This window comes from Hemicordylus capensis, chromosome 3, assembly GCF_027244095.1.
Source record: "Hemicordylus capensis ecotype Gifberg chromosome 3, rHemCap1.1.pri, whole genome shotgun sequence".
In the NCBI taxonomy this organism is placed as follows: Eukaryota; Metazoa; Chordata; class Lepidosauria; order Squamata; family Cordylidae; genus Hemicordylus; species Hemicordylus capensis.
The window spans coordinates 1,408,116-1,423,713 of NC_069659.1; the positions used below are offsets into that span (position 1 = coordinate 1,408,116).

At 56.3% G+C, this 15,598-nt stretch overlaps 1 protein-coding gene across 1 annotated transcript; it reads left to right on the forward strand.

The window, feature by feature from the left end:
* The first annotated feature begins 182 nt into the window (after positions 1-182).
* LOC128352190 (borealin-like) lies at positions 183-9,358 on the forward strand. Its single transcript, XM_053312526.1, has 11 exons — positions 183-365; positions 1,439-1,547; positions 5,379-5,507; positions 6,242-6,282; positions 6,418-6,493; positions 6,655-6,815; positions 7,158-7,237; positions 7,339-7,431; positions 7,592-7,718; positions 8,398-8,484; positions 8,893-9,358. The coding sequence occupies exons 2-11, from the start codon at positions 1,454-1,456 to the stop codon at positions 8,935-8,937; spliced, it is 933 nt and encodes a 310-aa protein (XP_053168501.1). The 5' UTR covers positions 183-365; positions 1,439-1,453; the 3' UTR covers positions 8,938-9,358.
* The last annotated feature ends 6,240 nt before the right edge of the window (positions 9,359-15,598 follow it).

Sequence of the window (15,598 nt, forward strand, 5' to 3'; positions counted from 1 at the left end):
GCTCCGCCTGATGGAAGGCCAGCCGGCAGGGCAGGCAGCGAGGCTCGGGGAGGGTGGGGACGCTGGCTGCCGCAGCCCGGCCGCGCGCTGCTCTCTGCTCTGGGCGGGACTCCGGCCCCGCCGCCGCGTCCCGGAGCTCCTCCCGTGCCAACGCAGAAGCGAGGGACGCTCTAGCCTCCTCCACGCCCCGTCCCCGCAGCTCTATGGCCGGAAGGTGGACTCTCTGGGCTCCCCGTGACAGGAAGTGGCGGGGCGGGGCCTCCCCGGCCTCTGGCGGCGGCGCTGATTGGCTGGCGCTCCGGTTTGAACGCAGAGGCGGCGGCGGCTCGGTCGAGACGAGAAAGAGGGAGAAAGCCTGGAGGCGGGTGAGTGGAAGGCCGGCCCCCTCCCCTTCCCTCCCCCCCCACCACCCATGGCCCCCGAAGGACCGCCTGGCCCGGCCTCAGCAGCCCCCCCCCCACACTAGCTGGCTGCCCCTGAACATGGAGGCTCCATCAGCCCGGCCAAAGGCGGCGCCCCTCTCGCCCCCTGCCCGCCGGCCTCTTCCTCCAGGCTGCTCCTGGCCGGCCTCCGCCCTGCTGCTGCTGCTGCTGCTCCTGTGGCAGCCCGTTCCACAGAGCGGAGGGAGGGAGCCCCTCCTTCACTCTCTCCAGCCGGTCCCCGGGGGCAGGGGGGCAGGCAGGCCCCTCTCTGCCCGTCATTGCCCTTTTGTGCTGCTGCTCCTCGTAGTAGGAGCCTCTTCCTCCCTCCAGACTGGGTGGGAAGCTGCCCCAGACAGGCAGACCGAGGCCTTTCCTCCCTGCAGGGGCTCCAGCGGCCGCAGCCGTCTCCTCCTCCGCCTTTCCTGCCCTTTCCCTGTGTGCTGCAGGCAGGGGGCCGAGCGTGGCCACCCCATCACCGCTCGGGAGGAGGGCAGGCTGGGTCTCTTCTTCGAAGCAGGGTCCCCTGACAGGGACCCCCAGGTGTTGTTGACTACAACTTCCATGGACCCCCAGCCAAAGCCATTGCAGCTGGGGATGCTGGGAGTTGTAGTCTGCAACGTCTTGGCATCTCTGTCAGAGGGGGCATGGGTTCCAAGTGTGGCGTTTGCCGTCCGCGTGGCTGCCGTGTCGCTGCATGCAGTCACTCTCCACAACCTCAAGTATGTAGTACACCACTCTGGGCTCCTTGGAGGAAGAGCGGGACATAAATGTAACAACAACAACAACCACGCCAAGATCTCCTTCGGGGTTTGTTGCCAACTGCTTGGATTCCAGCCGTGCACATATGGGATCTGCCCCAGCGTGCATCACTCTACACTTATTTGCATGGAATCCTGACTGTATCGCCTTCCTCATGTTTGCAGAACATCCCTTTCTGCCATCCTGACTGGCTGCTCATTTCCATCTAGCATGGCATTATTATTATTATTATCATTATTTATTTTCCTTTCCCTAAGGTTTGACCTCTCATCATGGCTCCAAAGAAGAGGACCACACGATGTACCAATAAGAATTCTGTGAAAAGCAAAAAGGTGGATGCGTTTCTAAAGGATTTTGACCAGGAAGGTAACAGCCTCTTTTGTTTGAAAGACAAGCAGTGTTCAAGGACCCCAGAACCCCTGGGCTGTTAAGGAGGGAGGGGTTGTTCTGAATCTGGAGACGGGGACTCTTACACGGCATGCCCAGGGTGGCTTCTAAGCCCTGCAGGATGAAGGCCGCTGAGCCTCCTGTAGCCAGATGGTCTGCAGGACTTAGAAGCTGTTCAGGTAATTCCAGATATCAGTTGAGTGTGTGGGGAGCAATGAAACGGGGGCTTTGTGAAACCAGGTAAAGGGGCCAAGCAGATGTACAGTGTTTGCCACCCCATTGCTTGTGTGGCCCCGTTAATTATGGCACAAGGTGAGGGTGTGGGCTCTCTCTTAAATCTATAGCCAGCCTTGCGGTAGTGAGCATAGATTTCTGCCTTTGCTAAGCAGAGTTTGCCCTGATTTGCATTTGGATGGGAGACTACAGGTGACCTCTGTCTGCTGCGAGATACTCCACTCCACATAAGGGAGCGGGCCACAGCTCAGAAGCAGAGCATCTGCTTGTGTGTAGGAGGTGCCAGGAGCTGGGAATGATTCCTGCCTGGAGCCTGGGAGAGCCCCTGCCAGGCACTGTACATGGACCATGAGTGACGTGGTATCAGGCTGCTTCCTGTGTTCCTACCCCGCTGCCTTTCTAGGTTGCAGAAGTGGATCCGTGCCCTTCTACTTGCCCCTGCTTGCTAACTAAGGCTCCAAATTAGGCCTCCTCGTAAAGTTCTGTAATCTTGGAAGTACACACGTTTGATTGAGTTGTTTTTATTATATGTAACTTGTGCCTTGATTTTTCTGTTTTATAGAAAATGCTCAATGTGTCTAACAGTATACCAATAAAACACACTACACAGGTGGACCTTGTTATCTGCAGGGGTTCTGGTCCCACTGATTTCTGCAGGTAACACAACTGCAGATAATGCATCAGTTGATGGCAGTTGCCTGCAGGACCAAAAAAGGCTAAAAACAGTGAAAACGAGAGAGAAAGAGTGCTGTACCCTGCTCTGCAAGTCAACAACTGTCCAGTGATGCCCTCCCCACAACCCCCAATTTCGGGGATTTTTGGTGTACAGATTAAAACAATTGCTTTTAAAGAGCCACAAAACAGCTCCTTTATGCAAAATGGTGGTCAGAAATGACATATGAGGTTTTAAACCCTTTTATATACCATGTATACTGAGGTTGGGTGTCAATTGCCTGACCCTGGAACTGCGGATGTTGGGACCATGAGTGACGAGGTCCACCTGTAGTTGCTTAAACACAGTACATTAAAACAAAAACAGTAAAAGGCATCAACACCAGAATGTAAAGTGGCAGAGGTAAAAATGACATTAGTAGCATCGGACCAAAGAATAGAACTGCACCCAGAGACAAGAAAAGCCTGTTGGATCCGGCTAATCTTCTCTTGGTGGTGAAATGCCTCCAGAAGAGAAGTGAGGCAAGGCTCACTTGGGAGGGAGCCCTGCAATCAGGGCAAAGCCACAGAGAAGGCTCTACACACACACACAAACACACCCCATCATCAATTTTATTACAGCCATTGGCCAGCAGGAATAGAAATAACAAACATATCCAATACAACAATACTAAAACACAATAAAACAAAATACAGTCATTCATAAAAAAATAGTTTAAAAAGCATAAACAGCTCCCACAGTTAAGCACTTAATTGAGACCTTAACCTAATGGCAATATAAAAAATTTTTGCTACAATTTTTGTAATCTCAGAGCTTACATCCTTGAGATGGTAATATGTATAAAAACGCTCGCACCTCCCAGGAAATTTGAGTAACAAAGGGGAGATAAGTTCTTCACACACACACACACACCAGGTGCTCTCCCAGGGCATGGAAGATACCCTCTCCTACACTGGAATGTAATAACACTCGTGCTGGATCAGGACCAAGAACCTTCTAGTCCAGCATCCTGTTTCCCACAGTGGCCCACCAGGTCATGCCTGCCAACATGAGACTTGCGTTTTGGGCGGTAGACAAATGTGTTAAATAAAATTAACATGCCCCTATTTTCCCATTTGCTGGAATGGAAAAATAGGGACATGTTGGCAGGTATGCCAGGTGCCTTTGAGAAGAGGAAGAGGTGAGGCTGTGTCCTCTCTCTCTCTCCTGCTGTTGCTTCCCTGCATCTGGTATTTACAGGCTTCTTGCTTCTGAGGCGGGAGGTGGCCTCTAGCCATCAAGACTACTAGCCATTGATAGTCCTGTCCTTCAAGAATTTATCTAAGCCTCCTTTAAAGCCATCCAAGCTAGTGGCCATCACCACATCCCATGACAGAGAATTCCATAGTGCAGTGTGAAAAGTACTTCCTTTTATCTGTCCTAAATGTCACATCCTTCATTTTCATGGGATGGCCCCTGTTTTGAGTGTTGTGAGAGAGGGAGGGGGAAAAATCATCTCTTTCTACTCCATGCATGGTTTTATAGACCTCCCTCATGTCTCCCCACAGTGGCCTGTTTTCCAAAGTAAAGAGCCCCAGGTGTTGCAATCTTCCCTCATAAGGAAGGTGCTTCAGGCCCTGGTCATCTTGGTTGCCCTCTTCTGCACCTTTCCCAGTTCGACAATGTCCTTCTTCAGATATGACTGTATGCAGTACTACAAATGTGGCTACACACCATAGATTTGTATAAGGGATTTTCTATACCAAAACAGGGTGCTGGACTAGATGGGCCTGTGGTCTGATGCGGCAGGGCCGTTCTTACGTAGATCACTTTTGAACCAGTTAAAGAGCACCGGTCCCAGTACAGATCCTTGGGGACCCCACTCCTTACTTTCCTCCATGGTGAAAACTCTCCATTTATTCCTGCCCTGTTTTCTGCCCTTCAACCAGTTGCCAAACCACACATGAACCTGCCCCCTTATCCTTGACTGCTAAATTCCCTCAAGAGCCGCCTTAGCCAGCAGGTTGCAACCTCTGGGCAAGTTCATATGGAAAAGGCTGCCCTTCCGGTCCCTGGGCCCCAACTGTTTAGGGCTTTCCACAGTCAAAAGCAGCACTGGGAGTTGTGTTCTGAGCCCAGGGGTGGGCTCGGGGTGGGCGTGGGCAGGGCTCTCCTTGCAACCAGGGAGGTGCCTGTTGCTCTGTCCACAGCCTGCCTGCAACGTTTTGAGCCAGCTGCAGTTTCCAAATTCTCCTTGAAAGCCACACATTTGCTCTGCTATCTGGTAGTGCTGCACGGGCTTCTTATTTGCTTGTTTGATGATGCTGAGACCCGAAGAATATGAGTGAGGATGAGGCTCTTATTGGCTACTAGCAAATATAGACTCTTATTGGCTACAAGTTGGTGGCTCTAGGCCACCTCTAGCCTCCGAGGCAGGATGCTTGTGAATACCAGTTGCAGGGGAGTCACAGCAGGAGGGAGGGCATGCCCCTCTCAACTCCTGCTGTAGGCTTCCAGTGGCATCTGGTGGGCCACTGTGTGAAAGAGGATGGGCTTCCTTGGGCCTGACCCAGCAGGGCTGTTCTTCTGTTCGCGGTGCCCAGTTGCGTGTATGACTGTATAGATCAGATGTGCTGTTTCCTGTTTGAGCTGCAGTTTGTTCATTAGATTCTTGGGTTCTCTGAGTCTGGGGAGAGCAGGACAGAAGTCGATAAACGTTTACAGGAGTGTCTCTCCTTCTCTGGAAAGGGATGCATCGTTGACTTGTCCTACACCGGGCTCCTGGCTGCCAGTGCTAAGCCTTGTGGGGAGGTCAGAGGCCACCGGCCGGCCGGGACCCCGTAGAGCAGATCTCCAGCCTGATGGAGTCTGCAGCCAATTCTCCCGTGGAGGCTGACTCTTGCCCTGCTCCGCTTGCCTCCTAGTCAAGACACGGGTTGACCGGATCAGGGCGGAAGGCGAGATCCTTCTGAAGGAGATCAGCACCCTCTACAACATGGAAGTCCTCCGCCTCCCGACGGCCCTGAGGGACATGAACTGGCTCACCTACCATGGTACTCGGCTCCAGTCCTCGTTCGCAGAGCGGTGGGGGGCAGCAGGCTAGGGGGGCTCCCAGGCGCAGCGGCACTCCCGGTGGGCGTGTCTCGCGGCCAGCTTTCTTCCCTTTCTTGCTGTGTGTTGTTTTGCCCCAGTACTAGCACCGCGGCTCCAGTGTGCGCAGGCGCTCACTGTCCTCACCCAGCTGCTGGGCTCGGTCTTATTTCTGATCTGTGTGACGGGGTAGCCCAAGGCCCTGTGGCACCCCTGGTGGGGGGCAGCCCCCTTTCAGAAGCCCCCTGGCAAGCTTGGGAAGTGGCCAGGAGCCTCCTCTCCTCTCCTTCTCGTGCTGCTGGCAAGGAGGGTGGAGAAAGGCGGCTCTCCCTGCAGCGCTGCCTGCCAGGGCCAAGGGGGTCCCCAAGAGCTGCTCTGCTGGCAGCCTCTTGCCACCCCAGCCGTCTGTGGCCGGCAGCCATCGCCCCACCCGAGGGCCAGCCCTGCGCACAGCGGTGCTGCTTCTGTAGCTCTTCCTGCCCCTCTAGCTCCCTCGGCAGCACCCAGCTCTTGGGGCCGGAGAGACGAGCGCCGGGACCTGCTTGTCGGAGTCCTCCTGGCGGCCAGTTTTGTGGCTGACTGAGTCACTGGCCCACCCCCCACAGCTGTCCTGCCTTCCCCACGGACAGCCACCCCGCCTCGCCATTGCTTTGGGCTTGTTTGGGTCCTGCTCTCATCCAGACCTTTCGCCCTTTAGCTCTCGGTGGAAGCGAAAAGGCCCTGGAGCAGGCAGCCTCGGTAGGTACCAGCTGCCCACCCCCTTGGCTGCAGGGCCAGCTCCCTGAGAGGCTGTGCTGCGGCCTCCGGGACTCCCTCAGCAACACACACACACACACACACCCCTTGCTTCTTTTCTTCCATGTTTGCTGCCAGGTGGACTTGGACATCCTGGAGATTACCAAGGCGGCGTCTGAAGCTGTGCAGACTCCTCTCAAAACCCTCCGGAAAGGTCCGTGGGGGGCTGCCTTGGCCTGCTGGGCTTCGCCTGCCCTGTCCAGGGACTCGCAGAAGGGATGCGGCGGGGGGGTGGGGCGCAGTGGCACTGTGTTCTGTCTGCGCGTCACTTGGGAATGGTCTGCAGCCCTCTGTGTGTGTCTGAACTTCTCCCAGCTAAGAAAGTGAAGAAGGCGGTTGAGACCATAGAAGAAGGAGAAGAGGAGATGGACGCCCCACGCCTGCCTGCGGGGAAGAGGTTCCGGCAGGAGGGCGGCATTTCGGGGGCAGCAGAGCCAGTGCCTGTGGCAGCCCATCCTCGCCACAAACTGGAGAAGGTACGGGCCCGTCCAGCACCACCAGCCTGAATTCCTGCAGCCAGGGTCCGGGGCTGGGAGCAAGCAGGGCCTCGGTGGGGTGTGGCTCTTGAGCTGCTTCCTTCTGAAACCAGACCGGGTCGCCCAGTTGCCCCACTTGCTGGGAGGCGCCGGTGCCCTGGGGCAGGAGGGGGCAGGCGGCCCTGGAGAACCTGCCCACAGCAGCTGGCCTTTGGCCCCCTCTCCGGCTGCTGGGGGACAGGAATCCCCCACTCGGCAGGGCCCAGGGCAGCTGCCGGTGTGTGGAGCACCAGCCTCGCTGGAGACGCCAGGGCTGAGCCAGGCGCCGCTTCTGTCTTGCAGGCCAAGAGCGGCACCAAGAAGGCCCCGGCTCCCAAGAGGAGCAGGCCTCCCTCGGCCCGGCCCATTCGCCTCAGTAAAAGGTGAGGCAAAGAGGCCGCTCTCGGGGCAAGGGCTTTGGCCACGGCAGTTGGGTCCCGCTGGCTGCGCCGTCCCTCGCTGACGCCGGTGCTTCCTTCCACAGGCTGATGAGCAAAGCAAGCTTTGACACTCTGGCCAGCCAGGGAGCCCAGCCTGCCCCCACCGGCACGGCCTTTGCCACAAAGTTTGATTCCAGGTGAGCCAGCCCCGATCCCCGGCCCGTGCCTGCAGCTGACGTGAGCTGGGGCGAGGCCTTCTCACCCGCCCCCGGGAGGTGGCCTGCCTGGGCTTGGGTCCCAAGGGCTGGCTGGCTGGCCGGCCTTCTGAGCTGGAGTTTGGGTCTTGTCTGCCCCCAGCGTGTTCAAGACCCCCGGCCTGCGGGCCCCTGCCGCTCACGAGCGCGTCTTCAGCATCTCTGCCAACGGGAGCCCTCTGGCCGACAGCAACGACATCTTCATCACTGTCCCCCTCAGCGGAGGGGAGGTAAGGCCAGGAGCGGCTCCTGGAGGCTCCGCCCCGCCCAGGCAGCAGCTCTGCAGTGCCCGGGGACTGCCTGGGCTCGCTTGGGGCTCTCTCCAGGAGCAGAGTGGCCCCAGGGGTGAGTGCCCAGGATGCCCCATGCCAGGAAGTTCCGGGGGGAAGTTCTGTGCCAGTGGAGGCCCAGCTGCCTCTGCAGCAGCTCCTCTCTCTCTCCTGCTCCACCCAAGGGGCGTGCTGCCTGCAGGCTGGCAATGCATCAGGTCAGCTCTACCTGATGAATGTCCAGCCTGCAGGCAATGCAGCTCTCCGGTGGGGTGGAAGATGAGGAAGCACCCAGGCCCCCTCCTTTGGTGCCTGCCAGCTCCAGGATGAGCAGCTGCTGCTGGGCTTGGGGTGCCAACAGCGGCGGGACACGCAGGGCGGGGCTGGTCAGAGCTGCCTGCCTTCAGCGGCCGAGTAGAGTTGGGCTGCCCCCTTGCCCGGGGCCTGCAAAGCCACCAGCCTGCTGGGGCAGAAGAGCCTCTCAGCCGAGAAAAGGGGAGGGGGTGGGGTGGGGGGGACGGACGACTCGGGCGGTGCCTCTGGCCCGTGGGCCCTGCGGCCGTCTCCCTGTCGGGCGTCCGTCTCTTGGCTGGGGCTCGCAGGGCGTCGGAGCCTCAGGGGTCTCTCTCCTCCCGCCCAGAGCCTCCGCCTGAGAGCCAGCGAGCTCTCCAAGCACAACTTGCTGCACCTGAGCCAGGACGCCCTGGGCAGCGTGAAGAAGCTCTCGGTAAGGCTGCTGCTGCTGCTGCGGCGGTGCTCCCTCAGGCTGGCTGGGGCTGGCCAAGGAGCCCTGCTCGGCTGTGGGCTGGGAGCGCCTGCTGGCCCCCCTCCCGGCCTGGCCTCGCGGGAGGCAGCTCTGAGCTTGCCAGGGAGGCCCCGCAAATCCTTCCAGTGGGCGAGGGACGTCCGCTTGGCTCCCCTTCTCCCCCGCCCTGGAGTGGCCTCTCCTTGCAGCTCCCTTCGGCGCAGGGTGGCCGCCTCTCCCTCCTCCGGCCCTCCCTTCCTGCTTGGATGAGCCAGCTGGAACTGGGGGGGGGCTGCCCTTCTTACCACCGGGGGGGGGCAGCTTCCTGGCTTTGCCAGCCCCGTCTCTGCAGGCACGGGGGGCTCCAGAGGCTGCTTTTCCCTCCCCCAGGCTCAGCTGGTGACTCTCTGCGGCAGCCTCAAGAGCCAGAAGTGAGGACGGCCATCTCCACCCGCCGGGCCACTCCGGGCCTCCGCGGCTCTTCGTTGTCTCTGCTTGTTTCTAAGTACTGGTTGGGAATAAAGGCTTTGGGGTTGCGTGCAAAGCACCCGGCTGGCGATTCCTTGCCTGGAGCTCCTGCCCTCCGGACTGCTGCGCTTTCTCCTCTCTGCAGATCACAGCAGGCAGCACAAAGACCGGCCTCTCCCGGCGGAGGCCTTCCTGCCCCGGAGCCTTGGAGACCCCTCTTCTCAGCCTGGCTTTGCATTTCGCCTGGTTTTCCTCTTCATGAGCTGTAATCTGGTTTCAGTGTTTTCTGTCTTCGGGTAGACTGCCCTGAGCCCCTTTAGCAAGCTGGTGGATGTACACAGAACTAAAAAAGGAAATAAACGCTTTTAGAAGATCATGGGTGACAGCAGCAATGGCAGGCTTTAGGTCACTGGCAATGAATGGATCCGGCCCGTAAGCAACCTGCAGACTGAGCCAGGGAGACACGGCAGTGAAGCAAAGCTAACATGAAATGGAACAACCCTTCCCCCTTCTCTCCACCCATCGACTTCCAGGAGCCTGATTGGGGGGGGTGCGGTGTCTAAAGCATGATAATGGAGGTGCCCGATGCATCTCCCCTGGGAGGGAGTTCTCGGGCTTGAGGTGCAGCCTTGGAAAAGGCCCGTTTCCTGGCCTCTGAAAAGGATCTCGGGCCAAACATGTGCTGGGTTACGGCCAGTGCGCTCCTGCTCCAGCAGTGCTGGGCTCCCTCGGCAGCCTCCCTGCCAACTGTGCCTGCAGCAAAGGGCCACCAGGCTCAGCGTGGTGCCCCTTCAAGGGTGTGCCCTGGGCAACTGCCTGGCTTGCCCACCCCCGGGCCGGTCGTGTGTGTGTGATCCCACTGAGACCCAGACTCCAGGCCAAGCTTCCAAGGGCCCCAGGGTTGCTGGTGCCTCGGGATGCTTCAGCTGCTGGGCTTCACCTGCATCCCGCCCCCCCTCCCACGAGAGACTCTGGCATTACTGGGGCCTGGCGTGCAGACGAGCAGGATCTCCTGGGGATCCGAGCCTGGCTTGCTGGTATTCCCCAGGCCTATAGCCCCCCGCCCACTCCTCAGCCCTGAGAGACCGGGGGTGTGACGCTCCTGGAGTTCAGCCGGGACCTCCTCCTCTGGCTTGGTGTGTGTGTGTGTGGGGGGGGATCTCTCTATCTGACGGTCTCCCTACCGCACAGCTGCCTCATCTTCTCTGCTCCTTCTCACCCAAGGCCTCCGCCCTGTGGCGCCATCGTGGAAGGCCCCTGGCCGCTGCTGCGGATGAGAGGGAAACGCTGCCGCCTCCTGCGCCAGGGCCCACGTGGGCAGCCACGCAGAAGGAGACTCTCCTTGCAGCGGCCGCGTTGTGCAGGAAGCAGGGCCTGCCAAGCTTCCTCTCTCTCTCTCTGTGAGATAGGGAGGCAGGGGAGCAGGCGGCCAAGGCTCCAGACGCCTCGCCAAAGCCCGGGCAGGCAACCAAGGAGTTCCCTGGGGTGGGAGGAAGACCCCCCCACCCACCCAGAGCAAGAAGCCAAGATCTGGAGAGGTCAGCTCAAGGGCCTTGGCCAGTGAGGAAGGGACTGGCCTGATTGGGGAAGAGGAGGGAAAGCGGGGCTGGGAGGCCTGCAGGGAGCTCAGAGGACAGCTGCCAAGAGGGAGAGGGGGCTGGAGACCCAAGTCCTCTCAGGTGCCCCTTCCGCTGGGAGCTCCCCCCCACCCACCCAATTGGCATGTGCTGTTGCCAAGCAGGCTTCCCCGGCAGCTTTGGAGGGAGGTTGGTGGGGCAGCCCACGGCGCACCAGTGGGGTGTTTCATTTTGGCTTTAGGGGCAGCCGTGGGGCGAGCTGTTTGGGGCATTCAGATGCAGTCCCCCAAGACCCACGAGCTAGGGGCCATGTGTGTGATTGCTGTGTCACTGAACTACAACTCCCATCTTCCCCAGCTGCATTTTATTGCAGCCAGGGAAGATGGGATTTGTACTTCAGCAACATCTGGAGAGTCACCCATTGACTAAACCTCCCTTCACTAGTTTCCATTGATGGGCTTCCGAAGGGTGGAAGCTTCCATCCGCAAACCTCAGCCCCATTCTTCCACCTGATGACAGAATCCAGCGGCCCCCGAAGGGGGACAACCTCCCTCCAGCTTCCGTGGCCCCAACCGCCACCAGCTTCTGCCAGGTCCGTCAGCCAACCTTCACCCCTTCGTGCCATGGTTACCGCCACTGCCGCCGCCGCCACCACCGGCTGAACGTGCCTGCTCTCCCTGGCCTCCCGACGCCCTGCACTCTGCTGCCCAGAGGCTGCTGCTGCTGCTGCTGCTGCTGCCCCAGCTCATCCCCTCCTCCACGCGGTGCTGGGCTTGGCCTGAGTCCTTGCACTGGCCTGTAGGGTGCTTGCAATGAAGCTGTGATCAATCCTCTCTATCTTCAAGCAACCCTCCCAATCCTTTGGATGGAGGGTCTCATGGGAGTCGTGGGCCTTCCTTTCCCTGCTGGGTAAAGTCCCACTGGCCCATCTCCCCTCTCCTTTCCTGGGGTCCCCGCTCGGTCTTCTCTCCCTCCTCCCAGGAATCCCCCTTTCCCCCACCCCTCCTTGGCTCAGCTGCTTGTCCTGCACTCTGTCCCTGGGCCTAGTTCCAGGCATCACAAGCAGGCAGCAGCAGCAGCAGCCACCCCACCACCACCACCACCAATGGGGAGGTCTGGGGAAGAATCCATAGGAACATAGGAAGTCAGACCACTGTACTCCTTTTAGCTCAGTATTGTCTTCACAGACTCCTTATATTGATTTGAAACTATGAACTGGCTCCAAGTTTCTTTTGCCCTCAGCAAACACGCATGCCTGGGCGGACTCCGCTGTGTTTTGCCTCTGTGCACTCTGCTGTGATAGAAGGGTATCTCTTACCAGAGAGAACTCCCAACATGGACTGTGGCTTCCTGTCCTGTGTATAGGTTTCTCATGAGAACAATGAGATGTTCTGGGACACTCATTTTCCTAACAATATTCCACAACCTGACATGGTCGACGCATTGAAGGCTTTTCTGTAGTCAATAAAGCATATATTGACTTCTTTTTGGTATCCTTTGGCTTTCTCAATTATCCTGCGTGCATCAGCAACGCTGTGTCTTGTTCCTCGGCCTTTTCTGAAACCAGCTTGAACATCCGGCATTTCCCTTTCCACATAGGGTTCTAATCTAGCATTATTTTGCTAGCATGTAAAATTAAGGATATAGTGTGATGGTTTGTGCAATCTGTTAAGTCTCCTTTCTTTGGTATGGGTATGTAGACTGACCTCTTCTCCACTCTGTTGGTCATTGTGACGTTCTCCAAATTTGCTGGCATAGTTTGATTAGAGCCTTGACTGATTCTTCTTCTGTTGCCTGGCATATTTCTGTAGCGATTCCATCAATTCCTGTAACCTTCTAACTTGGTAATTGTTGGAAGTGAAGGACTTTGCGCTGTCTCTTGTCTCAAAAACAGTGGAGGACAGACTAGTGAGTCAGAGGGCTAGAGGGTCAAGTCATTGCTCATACCTTCTCTACTGCTCTGACACTATCTCTTTGGAATGTCGATTGCTACTCTCAGGGGACTTCCTTCCTTCCAGCCACTTCCTTCCTCTCTTCTCTTCCTGTTCCTTCTACCTTGCAACATGCAAGCTCCTCTCCCCTGCACCATGTGTGCAGAGAGATGCAGAATCCATCTGCATCCAGCTAGCTAGCTAGATTAGAGATCCTAACTCCTCACTTTCCTATCTAGAATGGAGTTCTCTAATAAATACCATATATATTGATTTGAAACTATGAATTGGCTCCAAGTTACTTTACTCTCAGCATACATGCATGCCTAACTAAATCCGCTGTGTTGTGCCTCTGTGCACTCTGCTATAATGCGAAAGGGTTTCTCTACCAGAAAGAATTCCCAACAGGTTATGGGAGCCCAGTATTTTGAGCTGTGTGTACTGCAACTAGAGAGTGAGGTTTGTTCCAGGAGATCCAGTGATATCTAGCCGTGGACACTTTGAGTTGCTAATCTACAGCAGCTGCCCTTTATTCATTCATTCATTCATTCAGTTTTTATACCGCCCTTCCGAGCTGGCTCAGGGCAGTTTACAATTAAAAAACAGAAATCATTAAAAACAATTAAAACAGAAATACAAATATAAACACCAATTTAAAAACAGCTTAAAAAACAATTAAACTATCAAAACAATTAAAACCCTGAAAACCAGGTTAACATTAAAACAAAACTAATTAAAAACCCTGAAAGGCCAGGCCAAACAGATGGGTTTTAAGGGCTCTCTTGAAGGACGGTAAAGAATTAGGATTACGAATTTCTGCTGGGAGTGCATTCCACAGCCCGGGAGCAGCTACAGAGAAAGCCCGCCTCTGAGTTGCCACCAAACGAACCGGTGGTAACTGGAGATGGACCTCCTCAGATGACCTTAATGTGCAGTGGGGATCATATAAACGAAGGCACCCTCTAAGATATCTCGGACCCAAGCCGTTCACGGCTTTAAAGGTAATAACCAGCACTTTGTATTTTGCCTGGAAACATATCGGCAGCCAGTGTAGCTGTTTCAAAACAGGCATAATATGGTCTCTCCGGGTTGCCCCAGAGACTAATCTGGCTGCCGCATTCTGAACTAGCTGAAGCTTCCGGACTACGTACAAAGGCAGCCCCATGTAGAGCGCATTGTATTAGTCAAGCCGGGAGGTTACCAGCTGATGCACCACTGTTTTGAGGTCATCCTCTTTGAGGAATGGGCACAGCTGTCGAATCAGCCGAAGCTGATAGAAAGCACTCCTGGCCACAGCCTCCACCTGAGATACCAGGGTGAGGCCTGGGTCCAGGAGTACTCCCAAGCTGCGCACCTGCGCCTTCTGGGGGAACGTAACCCCATCCAGCACATGAAGATCTAACTCATCCCTCAGATTCTGAGCCCCCACAATGAGCACCTCCATCTTGCTTGGATTCAGCTTCAATTTGTTATCCCTCATCCAGCCCATTACTGCTTGTAGGCAGACATTTAGAGAATGAGTGCCATTTCCAGAAGATGAAAAGGTGTAGATTTGGGTGTCATCAGCATACTGATAACACCCAGCACTAAACCTCGTGATGACCTCACCCAGTGGTTTCTTGTAGATATTGAAAAGCATTGGTGACAGAATGGAGCCCTGGGGGACTCCATATAACATCTCCCATTTTGAGGAGCAACTGTCACCAAGCTCCACCATCTGGAATCTACCCGAGAGATAGGAGTGGAACCACTGCAAAACGGTGCCTCCTATCCCCAACTCCCCCAGACGATCCAGAAGGATACCATGGTCGATGGTATCGAACGCCGCTGAGAGATCCAGAAGAACCAGCAGAGTCACACTCCTTCTGTCGATTCCCCGGTAAACGTCATCCATCAGGCCGACCAAGGCTGTCTCAACCCCATAGCCAGCCCTAAAGCCAGTTTGAAATGGGTCTAGATAATCAGTTTCTTCCTAGACTGCCTGGAGCTGGTCGGCCACCACCCTCTCAATCACCTTGCCCAACCAAGGGAGATTGGAGATTGGCCTGTAACTGTACATCACTAAGGGATCCAAAGAAGGCTTCTTTAGGAGTGGTCTAATCAATCCCTCCTTAACCCTACCCTCCCTCAGTGATGCGTTTATGATATTAACTAGGCCATCTCCAACAGTCTCCCTGCTAGATAGAAGCAGCCAAGTCGGGGAAGGATCTAGAGAACAGGTGGTAGGCCTCAGTGCCCCAAGCAGCTTGTCCACATCCTCAGGAGTCACAGATTGAAACTGAGCCAATCTAATACTGCAAGAGGGATTGCTGGACACCTTCTCCATAGACCCTGCAAAAACAGTGGAGTCCAAGTCGGCCCGAATACAGGAGATCCTATTCGCAAAAAACCCATTAAAGGCATCACAGCAGAGCAACTCCGGGGACTGATTTGAAGTAGAAGGAGCAGAAACCAAACTCCTCACAACCCGGGATAGCTCTGCTGAGTGTGAACCTAAAGCCGCAATGTGCGCAGACCAGAGTCTCTTTTTCGCTGTGCGCACCGCCACTGCATAAGCCTTCAAATGGGTCACATGCTGAATCCTGTCAGATTCGAACTGAGTTCTCCTCCACTTGCGCTCTAGTCGCCTACCCAACCGCTTCAGCCCCTGCAGCTCCTCCGTATACCAAGTGGCCATTTTTGCAGCCCATTGGAAGGGATGCTTAGGAGCAATCGTGTCTACTGCATTGCTGAGTTCCCTGTTCCAGGTTCCCACCAGGGCATCGACAGAACCACTGGCCACATCAACGTCAAAATCCTCCAAGGCCTTTTGAAATCCCACTGGGTCCAGCAGCCTTTTTGGACGGACCATCCTAATAGGTCCACCACCCCTGCAGGGGTGGATTGCGGCCTTGAGACCAACCTTAACCAGGTAGTGGTCCATCCATGACAATGGGGAAACCACTGGATCCCCCACCCACGGAACACCCCCCTGATCCGAACAAAAGACCAAATTGAGTGTGTGGCCGGCAACGTGAGTTGGTTCAGAAACTAATTGGGCTAGGCCCGTAGTTGTCATGGCCGCTATGAACTCCTGAGCCGCACCAGACAAGCCAGTCCCAAGTGGATATTGAAGTCCCC